General features: G+C 35.4%; 2 protein-coding genes across 7 annotated transcripts; one reads left to right on the forward strand and one right to left on the reverse strand.

The window, feature by feature from the left end:
• Positions 1–1,390: 1,390 nt before the first annotated feature.
• Positions 1,391–5,553, reverse strand: LOC132275379 (15-cis-zeta-carotene isomerase, chloroplastic). Its single transcript, XM_059776846.1, has 4 exons — positions 4,989–5,553; positions 2,674–2,820; positions 2,310–2,519; positions 1,391–1,983 (listed from the first exon to the last, which is right to left on the reverse strand). Exons 1-4 carry the CDS (start codon positions 5,415–5,417, stop codon positions 1,648–1,650), a joined length of 1,122 nt encoding a protein of 373 aa, XP_059632829.1. The 5' UTR covers positions 5,418–5,553; the 3' UTR covers positions 1,391–1,647.
• Positions 5,554–6,158: 605 nt separating this feature from the next.
• Positions 6,159–14,068, forward strand: LOC132275380 (uncharacterized). Of its 6 annotated transcripts, none has more exons than XR_009470610.1 (8): positions 6,159–6,935; positions 8,068–8,258; positions 9,198–11,772; positions 11,860–13,028; positions 13,116–13,226; positions 13,323–13,433; positions 13,522–13,590; positions 13,696–14,068. XR_009470610.1 is itself a non-coding variant. In XM_059776847.1 (6 exons), the coding sequence occupies exons 2-6, from the start codon at positions 13,026–13,028 to the stop codon at positions 13,796–13,798; spliced, it is 393 nt and encodes a 130-aa protein (XP_059632830.1). In that variant the 5' UTR covers positions 11,430–11,772; positions 11,860–13,025; the 3' UTR covers positions 13,799–14,068. The 6 variants fall into 6 exon arrangements, 1 of the variants encoding a protein (XP_059632830.1); XR_009470611.1 differs by having other exon boundaries at positions 13,327–13,433; XR_009470609.1 differs by having other exon boundaries at positions 13,116–13,433.
• The last annotated feature ends 1,574 nt before the right edge of the window (positions 14,069–15,642 follow it).

Here is a 15,642-nt window from a genome sequence, read left to right on the forward strand (position 1 = left end):
CTAGTCACTGGAATTTTTAATTTCACAAGAATGCTTACGCCTCCGCTCGTTATATTCATTCGCCTCTCGGGTCTCGAGCTGATCGAATCACCGAATACACAAACTCTTACTCTCTCTCACATAAACACTTCCTGAAATTTCGTATTTTAAACAGTTGATTCGGTGAAATCTGAGGCTAGTTCAGTAGCATATGCTGTTGTTTGAATCGGGTATGAGACTCCTTTTGCGTTCTACATTTTGTTTTATGAAGTGCAGTTGTTAGTATACCTCCTGCTTAATTGGGCGAACCTAACCATAAAGTGACTCTTTTCCAACTCCAATATGATACCTCATAAAAAGTTTAGGATATGTTAATATCCTACATAAACACCTTTACATTTTATAATTCCACTTATCTCCCGTGTTAGCGACTCTTTTACCGTTTCACCCATAAAATGTTTGCTGTTATTTCAGACATTGGAATGGCAAAATGGTCAGGCAAGGGGAATCTACGCAAACCAACAATTCATGGGAAGTAAGTGAAATTATAAAATATAGAGAGAGTCTGTGTAAAATATTGACAAAAATCGAGAAAGGTAAGTAAAATTTACACAAAAATGAATTGTTGCGGTACTTTCATACAAGTAGCTCCACATCTGGTGCAAGGTACATCTCAGCACAAGTTTTTAGCTTCAGCTTGTATCAACTCTTGCGAATTATTGAAGTCTCAGCTAAGACTCGGATTTGAACACTACTGTAAATTGCAGACAATGAATAGAATTCAGAGTCCCACAACCTCTTCTAAGACTTTAGTTATCCTCTTGTAACACATGTTAAAACAAATTTTAAAATATTTTCTTTTAAAGAGTAATCTTTTTCTGTTTTGGAAATTGTTTCCCATTTCCGGTACTCCTGAAAAATAATGTCAAATAGCAGGGACGGATATTATTGCATTTTATACCCCTAAGTTTATACTTTTTTATATTTAAATCCATAAAATTTTAAAATTGCCTCCACCGAAATTATGAAAAAATCTCTCAGTATAAATTTGCCCCTCATATGAATTCCTAGATCCATCCCTGTCAAATAGTAAAAGAACAAAACATTATGACGCTACCATATTACTTACATGATATTAACATCTTTCTAGGCTCTTATAAGTGAATATAAGGATTTATAGTACCTAAATCATTCTAACTGAGAAGTGAGAAATAACGTCTAGTTTAATCAGGGTTATACAACAACTATAAATCAATCATGACCCCCCACCAGCACTGGAGTTAAAACGTTATAACGAGACAAAGGCATGAAATTAATCCAAATCTTGTTTTTCGGATAATAAACCTAAGGAATTATTTTAACAATAAAACCTGATTTTCACAAGTAACATGCTGCTTAGACTTTTCCACAATTAAACTAATTGATATGCTTGTATCTGACGATTAGTTTGCTGCTCATTCAAAGAAAAAGCCTTTCACCAAGCTCTATGTCTGAATATAAAAACAATGGACAACAACATTTCTATCATCTGTGTTTGCTACTAAAGTGTGATTTTGACCAAGATGTACATTTTGCTACAGAACATAGTGTATAAAACCTTGATACATATCACTATACCTAGACAATAGGAACTAGTGTACTTCATTTTGATAAGAGAGGGGGACTTTTTTACCAATGAAGCCGAAAACTGGCAGCCTGCATAAGTGGGTGAGCAAAGTATGCGCCTAGAGTCAAAGCAGTGATTGATACATATGGCAATCGAATAAATTCCTTATAGTAATCTCTGGGCAACTCCTGACGACCATCAAGGATAGCTGCAAATGGAATGACACTTGTTCGGCTCTTCACAGCCTCAAAAGCTTCACCATATCGTATGGCCAACCTCCTATCTCCATTCCAGACACCAAATAGATGGTGTCCAATTAGGCCAATGGATGCTGCCACTGCTACAGAGTTGCCGATCCAGAGTGTGTGAGCTAGGCACCATATCACCTGTCCGGCCATCTACAAAAGAAACTTACAAAACCCTGATCGGCAATACTAATTGCAGAGAGAGAAAAACTCAAGTCATGTGGGTTGGGGAGATTGGGTGAGAAAATAACATATGACTAACCAGTTTTTACATGGCAATTTCCTCCACAAATGAAAAAAGAAGAAGAAAAAGAAAGAAAAACCTTCACAATTACATGGGAAGCTTTGATCCTAATGACCTAATCCATCAAGATTATTTAAGAACAACGAGGTATTGTTCGTGCAAGTTTCCTCCAAAATGCTCAGAATATAATTAACATGTAATGTGCAAGGAAATTCAAAATTGAGATGATGGATACCTGCGGGTGCCTGGTAATTCTCATAATTCCGGTTTCCCAAAGATGCATTTTAGGTTTGTCGACAGCTGCTACCTCTAATAAATTAAAGGTTGAAGGGTAAAGGAAAAAGAAGGAAATAAAATTAGAGAACCACACTAGTTGATGTATCCCAGGAACACTCTGGAGCTGCCATAACTGCATCCCATCATATCTGTGGTTAATGAAGTACACCTGAATCACAACCCTTTAAAAGGTCAATCAAGTTTATTTAAACAAGGTTCTATCAGTTGTTTTAAGGCACGAATTCAGGAAGGTGTGGCAGGGAAAGCAGTAATAATCAAACTTACAGGACCACATGGTCCATAAAAGAGGGTTGGGAACTCACAACAGTACTGACAGCCAATGGAAGAGATGTCCCTGCAAACAAAACTCGGAAGGCACGTTCTCCTATGAGTTTCTCACCTCCATCTCTGAGACTAGCCAGGCCACTGTGGACAATGGCAAAAACTAGAGTAAGGATCAACATTACTACCTGCAGAAGAATGTTTGAAGGCTCAGCTCTCGGTAATGTGAACTTACACGAGAAGGATAAAATAGCAGATGGCTCCTTACAGTAAAAAGAGCCAAAGTATGAAGTTCATTCCCAGTCCCTCAAACATTACAATATTTAGTGTCACAGTTCAATAATGTTTGAAGCATGTAAATGGTAATACAACTGCATATGTGAAGTGTATGGGATATTTGAAGTATTATAGGGATTGGTAACAGAATGCACGGGGCATACCGGTAAATAATCATGATAAAGTTTTCCAAGAATATGGAATGAGAAATTTAAAGGTACCCCATTTAACGACACTTGGTATCATTGTACTCCTTATGAGTCATGACAAGAACAAATACACTCCTAACCCAGGTTTCTAGTATCTAGATTTGTACAAAAAGTGATAATGTCAACCAAAATAATTATGAGCAGCGAGATATGGTAGAACTGCTGAGAGTAAAGAAGGGTGGCATCTATAGACAACCTCAACCGAGAAATAAGGAATCCACATTCTGATTGAATTCAAGTTCGAGCAGCTAAACACATTATTGAAAATACTGTTTTTTGACCTTGCTGAATTTTGTAATTTCTAAATTCAGTAACCATTATGGAATTTCTAATGTAAACAAACAAACTTCGGAAGTTCCTATCAAATATCTCAGTACAACATTCAGAATTTAATGCAATAGAACTACAGGCTGTACAGAACTGCAAACCAGAAAACCCTAGAGATGTAAAATACTACAAATGATTTAGAGCTATGTTTGAAGCATGAAATTGGTGCCTTGTAATTGGGATTGGAGAAAAATTAGTTTAAACTTTAAACCAATTTTCCTCCAATTCCACTTCCAAGGCGCCAATTCCATGCTTCCAAACGCAGTGTATATATAATTAATGAAAATGGACTCCAGAAAGAAGTAACAAAAAAATAATAAAAAAATGCTGTAACACTCAATAAACAACACTCAGGAGCAAATTGAGCAATTCATATATGTGTCAATTAGAAGACTCTATGTACTACGGGTGTCAGTAGGAGATGGTTTTGATTATAAGATGGATGTCTCAAAGCTTGTTCCATTGAATGGAGCTTTTAATGGGCAAATCCGGTGTCTCTGAACATTATTTTTCAACTTTTATAAAACAATGTAATACCATGGTTGGAGGAAGCCAATGGGATCTTTAAAAGACAAGCTTTACTTAGACGAGAACACTGAGGAGGTTAATCCCTCACCATTGGTCACAATAGAGCCTGAATTTTATCAACAAGCAGTTGGAGAGTATGAAAAATTAGTATGGATGGAAGAGCAGGAGGGAGTGATTGTATAGAAGCGTTTGTTTAATTTTAATTAGGACTAAAGTGTTTAAAATGTTCAGAAGGGAAAACTGTTACCAAGTATGATCTGATATTCAAGTAAGTTATTATTTCAAGTTTTGGATATATATTTTCCAGGAAATCACCCACTTGTAAGAACAATCAGAAGCATTTAGTCTAGTCTTACATTGTAAATATTCTTAAAATCTTGAAATTAGAAGGAATGCCATGTGCATCTTTAACTAAAGAACCATATTACATCTTTGATTTATTATCTAAAGGAAGAGGATCAGATACAAATCTAGAACCTTCTCAATTTTTTTAGAAATTTTATCAAGAAGTGGAATAAAGTCAGCTCGAAAGGGCATCAAATATTTTTAGTCCCCGTCCATATGATTCATATTACAATCTGAAAAATTATTTAAATATATGCAATTCCTTATACAGAAAGACCTTTAAATTGCACAATCAGTAATGTGAGTTTAAACTAACTGCACCAGGTGTAGACCAAGTTTCATGACAGGCTCTAATCCTGACACCAACAAGCGACCTAGTAGTTTTAGCATAACAAATAGAGGTTTCCATGTTATTCGAGTCAATTGTACAAAAACAATTGTACAAAAACAATTTCCAATTTAAATAGCCCCAGATAATAAAAAATCTAAAATCCAAAGTTCCAAACTTTTTTCTTCTTTAGCTTTTAACCCAACAACAAAGAGAGCAGATATGGGATAAAAATCAAACACACACATGAACTGTTTTCCATCAATTGAAGAATTATACATACATACACAATATATATATATATATACACAAGTTTATATCACAATTACAATCATAAACTCACCTCGTGGCTTTCTGATAAGCTCGAAACAGCATCAATAAATATGTGTCCGAAGCCAGAAGAGTTGTCAATCCAAGCCACATCAAGTATAAACAGTACAATTCCTAAAACTCCTGTGAAATAAACCCAAGAAGAAATCTTCTGCTTGGCCAAATCGAATTCCGCTGAATCCTCGCCAACAAGAACCTCTTCGGTTCCCGATATTGAAACTTTACCATCAGTTTCTCCTGCAGAAGCGCCGGCGAGAATTTTCCGGTACCTTCCCAGGGTTTGTGAAGTCAACTGTGTATTGTTTAAAAATTGTGAATTGGAGGTTTTCGTGGGTATAGCAAGAGTGAAAATAGAGGTAGATTTACAGAGAACTGTGTTGGATTTACGAGGAAGGTGAGCGAGGGAAGAGAAAGGATTCGAGAGGAGAAGAGAAGTCGCCATGTGTGTGTACTGTGTAGATATAAGTATATGTATATAGAGAGAGAGAGAGAGAGAGAGAGATGGAAAGGGCGTTTATATGTAAGCAGAGAAGAGAATCTGGAGGGAGGGGTGCTTTTGGGTGGGTGTTTTGGATCGCTGGTGGAGGGAAGTGTAGGCATCACCTGCAGGTGATACGGTAATCAGTGTTAGCTTTGAAATTTGGACACGTGTAGAGTTAACCAATCAATTTTCTGTACATTGCTGGAGTGATCTAGTAGTAGTACGAAAGAGCGTGGCTGCAAGGTTGGTATGGGCTTGAAGATGGCCCACTGGTCCAATTTTAGTTCAGTCTCTAGTATTTTAGGCTTCAGGTCAGGCCTACTTTTCGTATGGTACTTATGGTGGTTGAAGGCCGATATTACTTGCTACTGTATTTACGATTGTAATGGGTATTACTGTTACTGTGGTTATAAATATGGTTGAAGGTTTTTCATTGGGATAATTTCGCTTAGCTCCTCTGGGCGTAATTACAGATAGTACCCTTAATATTTCAAATATTACCGTAATCTCCCTCAAGGTTAATTCTGGCATAACACTTTGTCCCTTCCGGTAGCAGTCAACACTGGTCGAGGATCATTTTTTTGCTGATATCATCATTTTTAAAGGTGAAATGTCACATTTACCCTTACAAAGATTGCAAAGACATTTATTCCTTCATTTTTAATTGAAAATTACGTATTACCCTAATAGTAAGGGGAAAAAAATTACACTCTCTCTTTAAACTCTGATGTCCTCTTTCTTTCTAAACTCTCTTTCCAAAGCCTCTGATATGTATAACTCCAAGGATATTCTGGAGGATTCCAATAATCGAAGGGTGGTGCTCGCCCTGAATGAAGCCTTAAACGCTCAAGACGTCAAAATTGTCCACAAGCTTCTCACCACTGACCTTGAATGGTGGTTCCATCGTCCATCGTCCTACTAGTATATGGTGTGCTTGATCACTGGCACTACCTCGCCGAAAAACTGCTTGGAATTTGCTCCCCTCTCTATCGCCAATTTCGGATCAACGATCTTTGTCGAGGGCTGCAATCACATCTATTTAATCTCTTGGATCCACGTCTGGACCGTCGCTGATGGGATAATCACCCAAGTCAGTGAGCTATGAATAACTCACCGGCGATGAGCAAAGATGTGCTCAATCGATGGTGAACAAGGACGTCAGTGACGTGACGGCAGTGAGATTTGAACGGCAAACAAAAAGGACGAAACGACTTACCGATGCTTACCGGCGTGAGGTCTCGACGGTGAGCAAACAGCGAGGAAAGAAACGACGGCAGTGATGGAGGACTGATTTGCGGTCGGTGAGCATAATGGATGTAGAAAGAGAGAGTGAGCCTGGTGACGCAAGACACCTGCGACGCTTTAATCCGGTGATGAAGCGAACTGAAACGGCGGCGGCGATGCATGATCTCAACAGCGATACCAACCATCGATAAGCAAGAACGCTGTCGTTGAACCAGTAGCGGCAATAACTTGTTGGTGAGGACTGCAGCAAGCTTGGTTTTTTAGTTCTGTTATTGAATCTTATGTTTGTCTAACTCTCGAATGACGCACATGTGTTGTTTGATTAAATGCTTCATCGGAATGTTGTTACTTGCACCACTGTAATCTCTGCATTTACAGATCTCGTCTAAATCCAATTCCCTTTGTTGAGATTGCATATACATATACATATATATATATATATATATATATACACACACACACACACACTTACCATATATGTATAAAACTATATATGTGTTTTATGGTGATAGAAGTGTATGAGGTGAGATGTGTGGTATCAGCAGTGGCTATGGTGGTGCAGAGGTGGTCCGTTGTGACGAAAATGGAAGAAGTGTTGGGGTTTCAGAGTACAGATAAATAAGTAAGCAGACTTTAATGGGGTTCAACAATGGTGTTGTTCAGGTCTTAGATCGATTTAAGGCTCATATGGATGGGATCAGGTCTGGGAAAAATGTAAATTTTGTTCCCTGGTTCACTTTTTTTGTCTTTCTTTGTTTTCTTTTCCTCACCATTTTTTTCAATTAGGGGTAGAATGGGTACTTTGTTAAAGGTTTTTTCAATTAATAAAATTAATTTAATAATAAAGGGTAGTTTAGTCATTTAACATGGGTTTCTACCGGGACTGACCTCAGTCACATTGGAGGGAGGTTACCGTAATATTTGAAACGTTAGGAGTACTGTCTGTAATTACGCCTAACATCAGGAGAGGTAAATGAAATTATCCCGTTTTTCATTTTATGGAGAGCTATTAAAAAATATTGGGATAATTTCACTTACTTCCCCTGAGGTTAGGCGTAATTACAGGCGGTACCCTTTACGTTTCAAAAATTACACTGACCACTCTCCAAACTGATCGGCATTTTATTCCGGCCATTGACCGTGTTAAATGACTAAAACACCCTTCAATTTTTTGTTAATATCACATGAAGAATATCTTTCTTTTTAAAATTACTAGATTGTCCCTAATGGTTTTGGAGGGAAAAAAATTGACGGCTAAATTCCATCATCTGCAACCCTTTCATTTCACTCATTATATCAGGCAACCCATTCATTTCCTTTATTTATATCATTGAACCCTTTTATTTCCTTTACATATCTCATACAGCCGGTTCGAGAGAGAAACAGAAGAGAGAGATGGAGAAGCACAGAGGTGAAGAGTTTGATGCGTTGCTTTTCAAACCCTATATTTCTAAAGACTTTGATCTTCTGTTCTCTTTGCTAGCCGTTACATAACCATAATCGTTCAACAAGCAAATATCGGTACAATATTTTCAGAAGCAGGCATCGCTGGTGATGGTAAGCCTAATTTTTTGAAAAAAATTAGGGGTTTTGCTATTCTTGTTGAGGTCTTAGGGTTTTTGCTTTATAGATATATAATAGGTTCCTGTTCATTGCTATTTTGTTATGCATGTCTATTTTCGCAGTGATTTTTAGGGTTTTTGTTATAGTTGTTCATAGTGTTTCGTTTCTGATATATATATATATATATATATTGTCTAATTTGTATTCTGATTTTGCCATATTAATATGTAACGAGTATAGTTGTTTATAGTATGAATTTTTTTTTTTTTTTGAATCTGGATATTGTTGGATAGGTTATTCGACAAGACATAATTGACACTTATATCTGGTATGTAATTATTGTCAGAGATTTTTTTTCGTATCAACACTAATATCAGTTGTTGAATAGGTTTTTTTATGTGCATCCTTTTATTATTATTATTATTATTTTTTTTTTTATGCAACGAGTGTAGTTGTTTCATAATCTGGTTTTTTTTTTTGTTTACAGTATATTTGTTCACAATGTTTGGTTTCTAAAATTTTAGTGAAAATTACCATATTAAAATAATTTAGTGAAAATTCATTATATATATAGAATTTTTTTTCTATATTGATGTGTGTTGAGATTACCATATTGAAATAATTTAGTAAAAATTCATTATATATATAGATTTTTTTTTTTTCTAAATGTTTTTTGTATTCTATATATATAATGAATTTTCCCTAAATTATTTTTATATCTTTTTTTTTTGAGATTACCATATATATAATGAATTTCCACTTGGATATATTTTTTTTTTATTAATTTTTTTTTTTATAGTTATCCTAATGTTTTTGTATTTTGATTTTTCCATATTAATATGTATTGACTAAAAAAATTGTGCTGTTATTTTGAAATATGCATGTGATTTTGTTATATGTATCCTAATGTTTTTTGTTATGTGGTATAAACAGATGGCAGATTCTGAATTGCATGACATTAATGTGCACTACAAGTCCACTATGAAAGGAATTTATAATGTTGACCCTGATAGGTACTGTTTTATTGATTTGATGGATGACGTTTTACAAGTGTCTTTAGAAAATTTACCTGCACAATTAGGAGTCTCAATTATCATGCATTGTGATTTGTTTGGGAGTCATGAGAAAATGGTAGTGCAAAGTGATGCTGATATGTTACAAATGTTTAACTTGCATACTAATCCTTATAAAAAAATTTGTTCACGTTCATGTTGAGTTAGAAACTGTTGAAAATTTAAACATGGTATGTGAGAGGAATGGTGCTGTGAGGGATGGTGAAAGGGATGGTTGTCCAAGGGGTGCTCATGTAAGTGGTGGTGAAAAGGATGGTGGTGAAAGGGGTGGCAGGGTAAGGGATGGTGATGAGGATGATGGAGATTATATTTATGGTTTCAGTTCGGAAGATGAGGAATAGGAAGATGAAAATGAAGGGTATTCTAGTGATAGTGGACTAGTAGATGAAGGTACTATGGGGGGAGTTCAAATAAGTAGTGATGATGGTTTGTCAAATTATGGGTTAAGGGATGAATGTGGATCAGAATCAAGTATTGAAATATTGGGTGATACTGATAAAAAAGATAAGGCTAAGGGTAAATCCTTTCATCAATGTTTGTTTGTGATAGAATTTCATAGAGTTTCAGGACAAAAGATTGAGCTAGTGAAAGGTCACCTATTTGACAATATTAAGAAATTTAGGGAAGTGTTGAGGGATTATGCAATTCAAGAGTGTTTTAAAATGGTTAGAAAAAAAAATGAAAAAGCTAGAATAAGATGTCATTGTGCTGCTACAAGTTGCCCATGGATGATACGTGCATCACATCTCTTTGATAAAATCACCTATCAGATTAAAAAAATAAACAAAGACCATACTTACGTGAATGAGAGCACTTCTAGGGAAGCAACATCAACATGGGTTGCTATGAAGTTTGCAGATATGATAAAAGAGAATCCTGAGATTAAAATAGCATCTTTGGGAGTTACAGTGAAAACACAATATGGAATTGAACCTAGTATAATGCAGTTGTATAGGGCAAAAAGGAAGGCACTAGAGGAAATTGGGGGTAATCATGTTGAAGCTTACACATTACTTCCAGCTTATGCAAATGAAATTGATAAAAAAAAATCCAGGAAGCTTGGCTAAAATTAAGAGGTTTAGGGCAAATTTGTATGCGAACCCAGTCTTTAGCAGAATTTTCATCTGTTTTGAGGCACTGGCCACTGGTTTGAAGAAATGATATAGACTATTTATTGGTCTAGATGGCTGCCATTTGAAAGGACCCTATGGTGATGTTCTACTTGCAGCCACTGTACTAGATGGCAACAATGGCCTTTTCCCAGTGGCCTATGGTGTTGTGGAAAGTAGGGCTGCAACTTGGGCGGGTTAACCCAGCCCAACCCAGAAATTTTGAAATTGGGGCTTATATTCACAAGTCGGGTTCATGTTTGGGTTGGGTTTTGTCAAAACCTAGACAAAATCGGGTTGGGCTGGGCTCAACCCGAACCCAACCCTAAACCCATTTTTTTTTTCCCATCATTTCTCTCTCCTCTCTCTTTCTCTATCTGCCGCCGTCCATGGGCGAAGCTTGAGAGTTGAGAAGGGGGCCTTTTTTTTTTTTTTTTTCTCTCTCCTTTCTCTCTCCGCTTTCTTCTTTTTCTTTCTCTTTCTCTTTCTCTGTCTTCTTTTTCTTTCTCTTTCTCTTTCCCTGTCTTCTTTTTCTTTATCTTTCTTTCTCTGCCGCCGTCCATGGGCGAAGCTTGAACAATCTGGGTTTTGATTTTTTGAACAAATCTGAAATGATATGGCGAAGCTTGAACCAATCTGGCGAAGCTTGAACAAACTGGACAGCGGGCGATGGAAACTGAAAGATCTGGGTTTTGATTTTTTGAACAATCTGAAATGATATGCTGATGTTTTGATTTTTTGAATAATCTGAAATGATATGCCGATATGGGTTTTGAACTTTTGATTCTAGCACACAGATAGATAAAATTGAAATATGTGGGTTTTGAACTTCTGATTCTTGTAGATTTTGTAACTTGCAGTTGGAGAGAGAGAGAGAGAGAGAGAATGAAGCTGGAGGCGATAGGGGGGCTGAAATGATTTGCCTTAAAAATATTTTGTTTTTTTATTTATAATAATATAATCAAATATATATATATATATATATATATATATATAATAATATTATATATATATATAATATATAATATAATATATATAAATTTAAAAAAAAAAAAAATTAAAAAAAAAACCTCAACCCGTCAACCAAACCCAACCCGTCCGAAAATATTCGGTTCGGGTTATGATCATAACTCATGGTGAGTACAATTCAGGTTGGCCCAACCCAACCCGCTTCGGGTTGAGGTTGGGTTGGGACTGGGCTGGGTTGGGCCAACCCAAGTTGCAGCCCTAGTGGAAAGTTGGGGTTTTTTTCTAACACATCTACAGATTATGATTGGCAAAGATTTTGAGGACAGCCCATGGACTTTCATGTCTGATCAACAAAAGGTATTTTCATATTGAATGTTATTTAATTTTTATTTTATTATCTTTGGTAAATTTAATTGTTGACATTGTTTTAACTGTTTTATATAGGGACTGGATTCTGTAATTTCTTATATCTTTCCTAAGGCCCATCATAGATATTGCTGCAGACATTTATTTAATAACTTTAAAAAGAAGTACCCTGGTTTGTTGTTAAGGAAGTACTTTTGGGGGGCTGCAAGAGCTTACAACCAAGCTAACTTTGATATTGCCATAAGACATTTGAGGAATCTTACAGAAGAAGGGAATAATAATTTGATGGAATTGCCTGTATCATCATGGTCTAGGCATGGGTTTGATGAAAATGTGAAAAATGATCATGTCATAAACAATTTAAATGAATCATTTAACAATTGGGTTGGTGCACAAAGAAATAGTATACTTCTGAATATGTTAGAATGGATTAGGATAAAATTGATGGGTAGGATTCAAAAGAGGTATGAGGTGGCATGCAGTTGGCAAATAGTGGTGACTCCTAACATTAGGAAGAAGTTGAACCAACTCATAGAGGAATCTAGACAATATAGTGTAATATTTGCTGGAGCAGATGAATATGAAATAATGGATGAAACTGGTACAACTGTGGTAAACCTTGGTGCTAGGACTTGTGTATGTAGGGCATGGCAAATTTCTGGCCTCCCCTGCAAGCATTTAGCTGCTGCAATGGCTTACAAGAGAATGAATATTGAGTTGTTTTGTGATGAAAAATTGAGTAAGGATGCTTATTTGGAAGCTCATGGGGGAATGATACATCCCATAGTTAACTTAAAACTATGACCACCTACTCATGGTGATCCACTTTATCCTCCTCCACCTTAAAGAAGGCCTGGCAGGCCAAAGAAAAATAGAAGAAGAGATGCAAATGAACCTGCAACAGGAACTAGTCAAGTGAGAAAGTCAATGACTATAAGATGTATGATTTGCAAGGCTCTTGGACATAACAAAAGAACATGTCCAAAAAATACAAATAAAGTCCAGAAGGGAAGTTCTTCAAAAGCTGCAAATGGAAGTGGTCTAGAGGGAAGTTCAAACACATCTCAGATAATTTAATTATCTGGTTTAATTTAATTAAGTGTTTTAATAAAAACTGAATTAGTGCATGCTATTTATTCTTATATTTTGTTTGTTTTTTAATATCAGAGAGTTTGGAGGGGGCTTTATCACAGCCCTTGGGTACAAGCAGTTTTTAACCTCAACTTGGTAGAGGCACAACTCAAATGGTAATTTTTTATTTTTTATTTTTTTCATTTACAGTTTTCCTTATTGGCCATACAATTATTTGAAATTATTGTGGTTGTTTAACTCAGGCAGTTAGAGGTGGGAGGGGTGGTATAAGCAGTTCTCAACCCCAAGGTGCTACATGGAGTTTTTGGTGCAATCAATTCTCAACCCCAACTTGGTGGAGGGACAACTCAAATGTTAACTTTTTTATTATTATTTTTTATTTTTTTCATTTACAGATTTACTTTATTGGCCATACAATTATTTGAAATTGTTATGGTTGTTTGACTCAGGCAGTTAGAGGTGTGATGGGTGGTATAAGCAATTCTCAACCCCAAGGTGCTACATGGAGTTTGGGTGCAAGCAATTCTCAGCCCCAACTTGGTAGAGGCGCAACTCAAATGGTAAATTTTTTTATTTTTATTTTTTCATTTACAGATTTACTTTATTGGCCATATAGTTATTTGAAATTGTTGTGTTTGTTTGACTTAGGCAGTTAGAGGTGGGAGGGGTGCGTCTATGTCTCAGCCCCAACTTGGTAGTGGTACTTCTTCTGACATGGTAAATTATAATGTCATGTAAATTTTAGTTATATATTTCGGTTTTTTTTTTTTATTTTTTTTTTATTTTTTTTTTTTTTGAGCTCCATTTATTTGTTTTCCACAGGCAATGTGGTAACTGTCATGCTGTTTCAATCCTTCTGGCCTCCCCTGAAGAATGTTTTTTGTGTTCTTATTTGAAGCATATGTGGATAACCTATCACTTTTGATATTACTATTTTGTTTTGATGGCATGTGGAAAAGTGTTTGCTCATGGTTAGAGTTGCATTAGGAGCATGTGTGGATAAGTTGTCACTTTTGGGAAACTTTGCTTGCTACTTGTTGACAATTTTTGGGATATTGCTGGATAGGTTTTTGGACAGGATATAATTACATACTTATACTCATGGGTCATGGGTATACTTTTGGTTGTTTTGTGTATGTAATGAAGTGGAGACAGTTGGATTGAACTATATATAAGCTTTTGGTTATTTTTTGCATGCCACTGTGTTTTGCAATGGAGTTCATACTATATAAGCTTTTGGTTATTTTTGCATGCCACTATGTTTTGCAATGGAGTTCATACTGTATAACTTTCATATATCTTCTTAATAGACTTATATTGCTTCTAGTTTATATGGAACACATAAGTGTTATATTTCTTCAAAAATAGACTTACATTGCTTTTAAACACAGTACAAACTTAATAGCTACTAAAATGTTTTTAACAAGGCTAAGAAAGACAACAACAAAGCTGCAATAATGAACATCTTCATTTGTCCATTTCTTGCTTCAATCAGATCCAACCGCCTGTTCATCGCTTCATATTGGTCTCTCAGATAAGCAGCATCATCATTTCGTTGAACTTCACCATCTTGATTTGTAGATGATTCATAACCACCTATTGTACCAATGGGGTTGCACTATTCCCACAATGAACATTTTTTTCTTTCACAGGTATAACACAACTTCCCTTTATTGTGATAAGTGTCGTAAATTGTAACCCTTATTGCAGCTGTTACACCACAATTTATTGCAGCTGTTACACCACAATAACAAGTCATACTATTGTACCTCAAATTCCTTAGAGCATTGCCTCTTGCAATATTTGAGCTTGACTGAGACATCTGGTTAAACAATAATGAAAAGGAAAAATAAAATAATTAAATAAAACCACAAAATATGTATATATATATATAGAGAGAGAGAGAGAAAAAAAAAAATCATATATATATATATATATATATATATATATATAGCAGACCTTGAAGGAGACCTTAAAGAGTGTGGGCTTATAAAGATATTATGTAAGGGTTTTTTTGTCTTTTTATTCTAGGTACATAGATAATTTTAATATAAAAATAAAGGTTAAAATGTCTTTACAAATATAGTAAGGGCAAATGTGGTATTACAGGGTTAAAAATGACTAATGTCATCATTGACCGACGTTGACTTTCACCGGAGGGGGCTAAGTGTTACGACGGAGCAAATCTTGAGGAAGGACGGTGTAATTTTTTAAACGTAAAGGGTACCGTCTATAATTACCCTTAACCCTAAGGGAGGTAATTACCATATTTAAAGTAATTTTTTCAAGGAAGGTGAAAAATACACTATTTATTTATTTATTTAGTATGCATTACTTTTAGTGTGAAGTGACATTATTGTCTCCCGTTAGTCAATTAACAAGAACAGAGTATTAGAGGCATTTTTGTCATTTAGTTTAAGAAAAACAAAAATTAAATATTTTTATAGAAAAATTGATTGCATTGATCATCTCCTTTTTTTTTTTATACCAAAAGCAATCATTTTTTAAAGCAGAAGGTCCAAAGTTCTACGAATACATAGAAATTCCACTTGCCAAAAACTTTTTATATCAGTAATATTTGTATCGCAAAAAGAGTAAAAAAAAACTACTACTTGGTGTAACCAAACACAATTAAAATGGGTCTTAAATCTTAATAAAAAGAACTTTTTGTTAGAGGTGTTAATTTATTCCGATTTGGTATATTTATGTCCAGCAAAGGAATGGTATGACTAATAAACATGTTATAAGGAGGTTTCATCAGCACTGAGT

Source organism: Cornus florida, unplaced genomic scaffold (assembly GCF_030987335.1).
Source record: "Cornus florida cultivar Cherokee Brave unplaced genomic scaffold, ASM3098733v1 CherokeeBrave_3.0.0_Hap2_Chr09, whole genome shotgun sequence".
Taxonomy (NCBI): Eukaryota; Viridiplantae; Streptophyta; class Magnoliopsida; order Cornales; family Cornaceae; genus Cornus; species Cornus florida.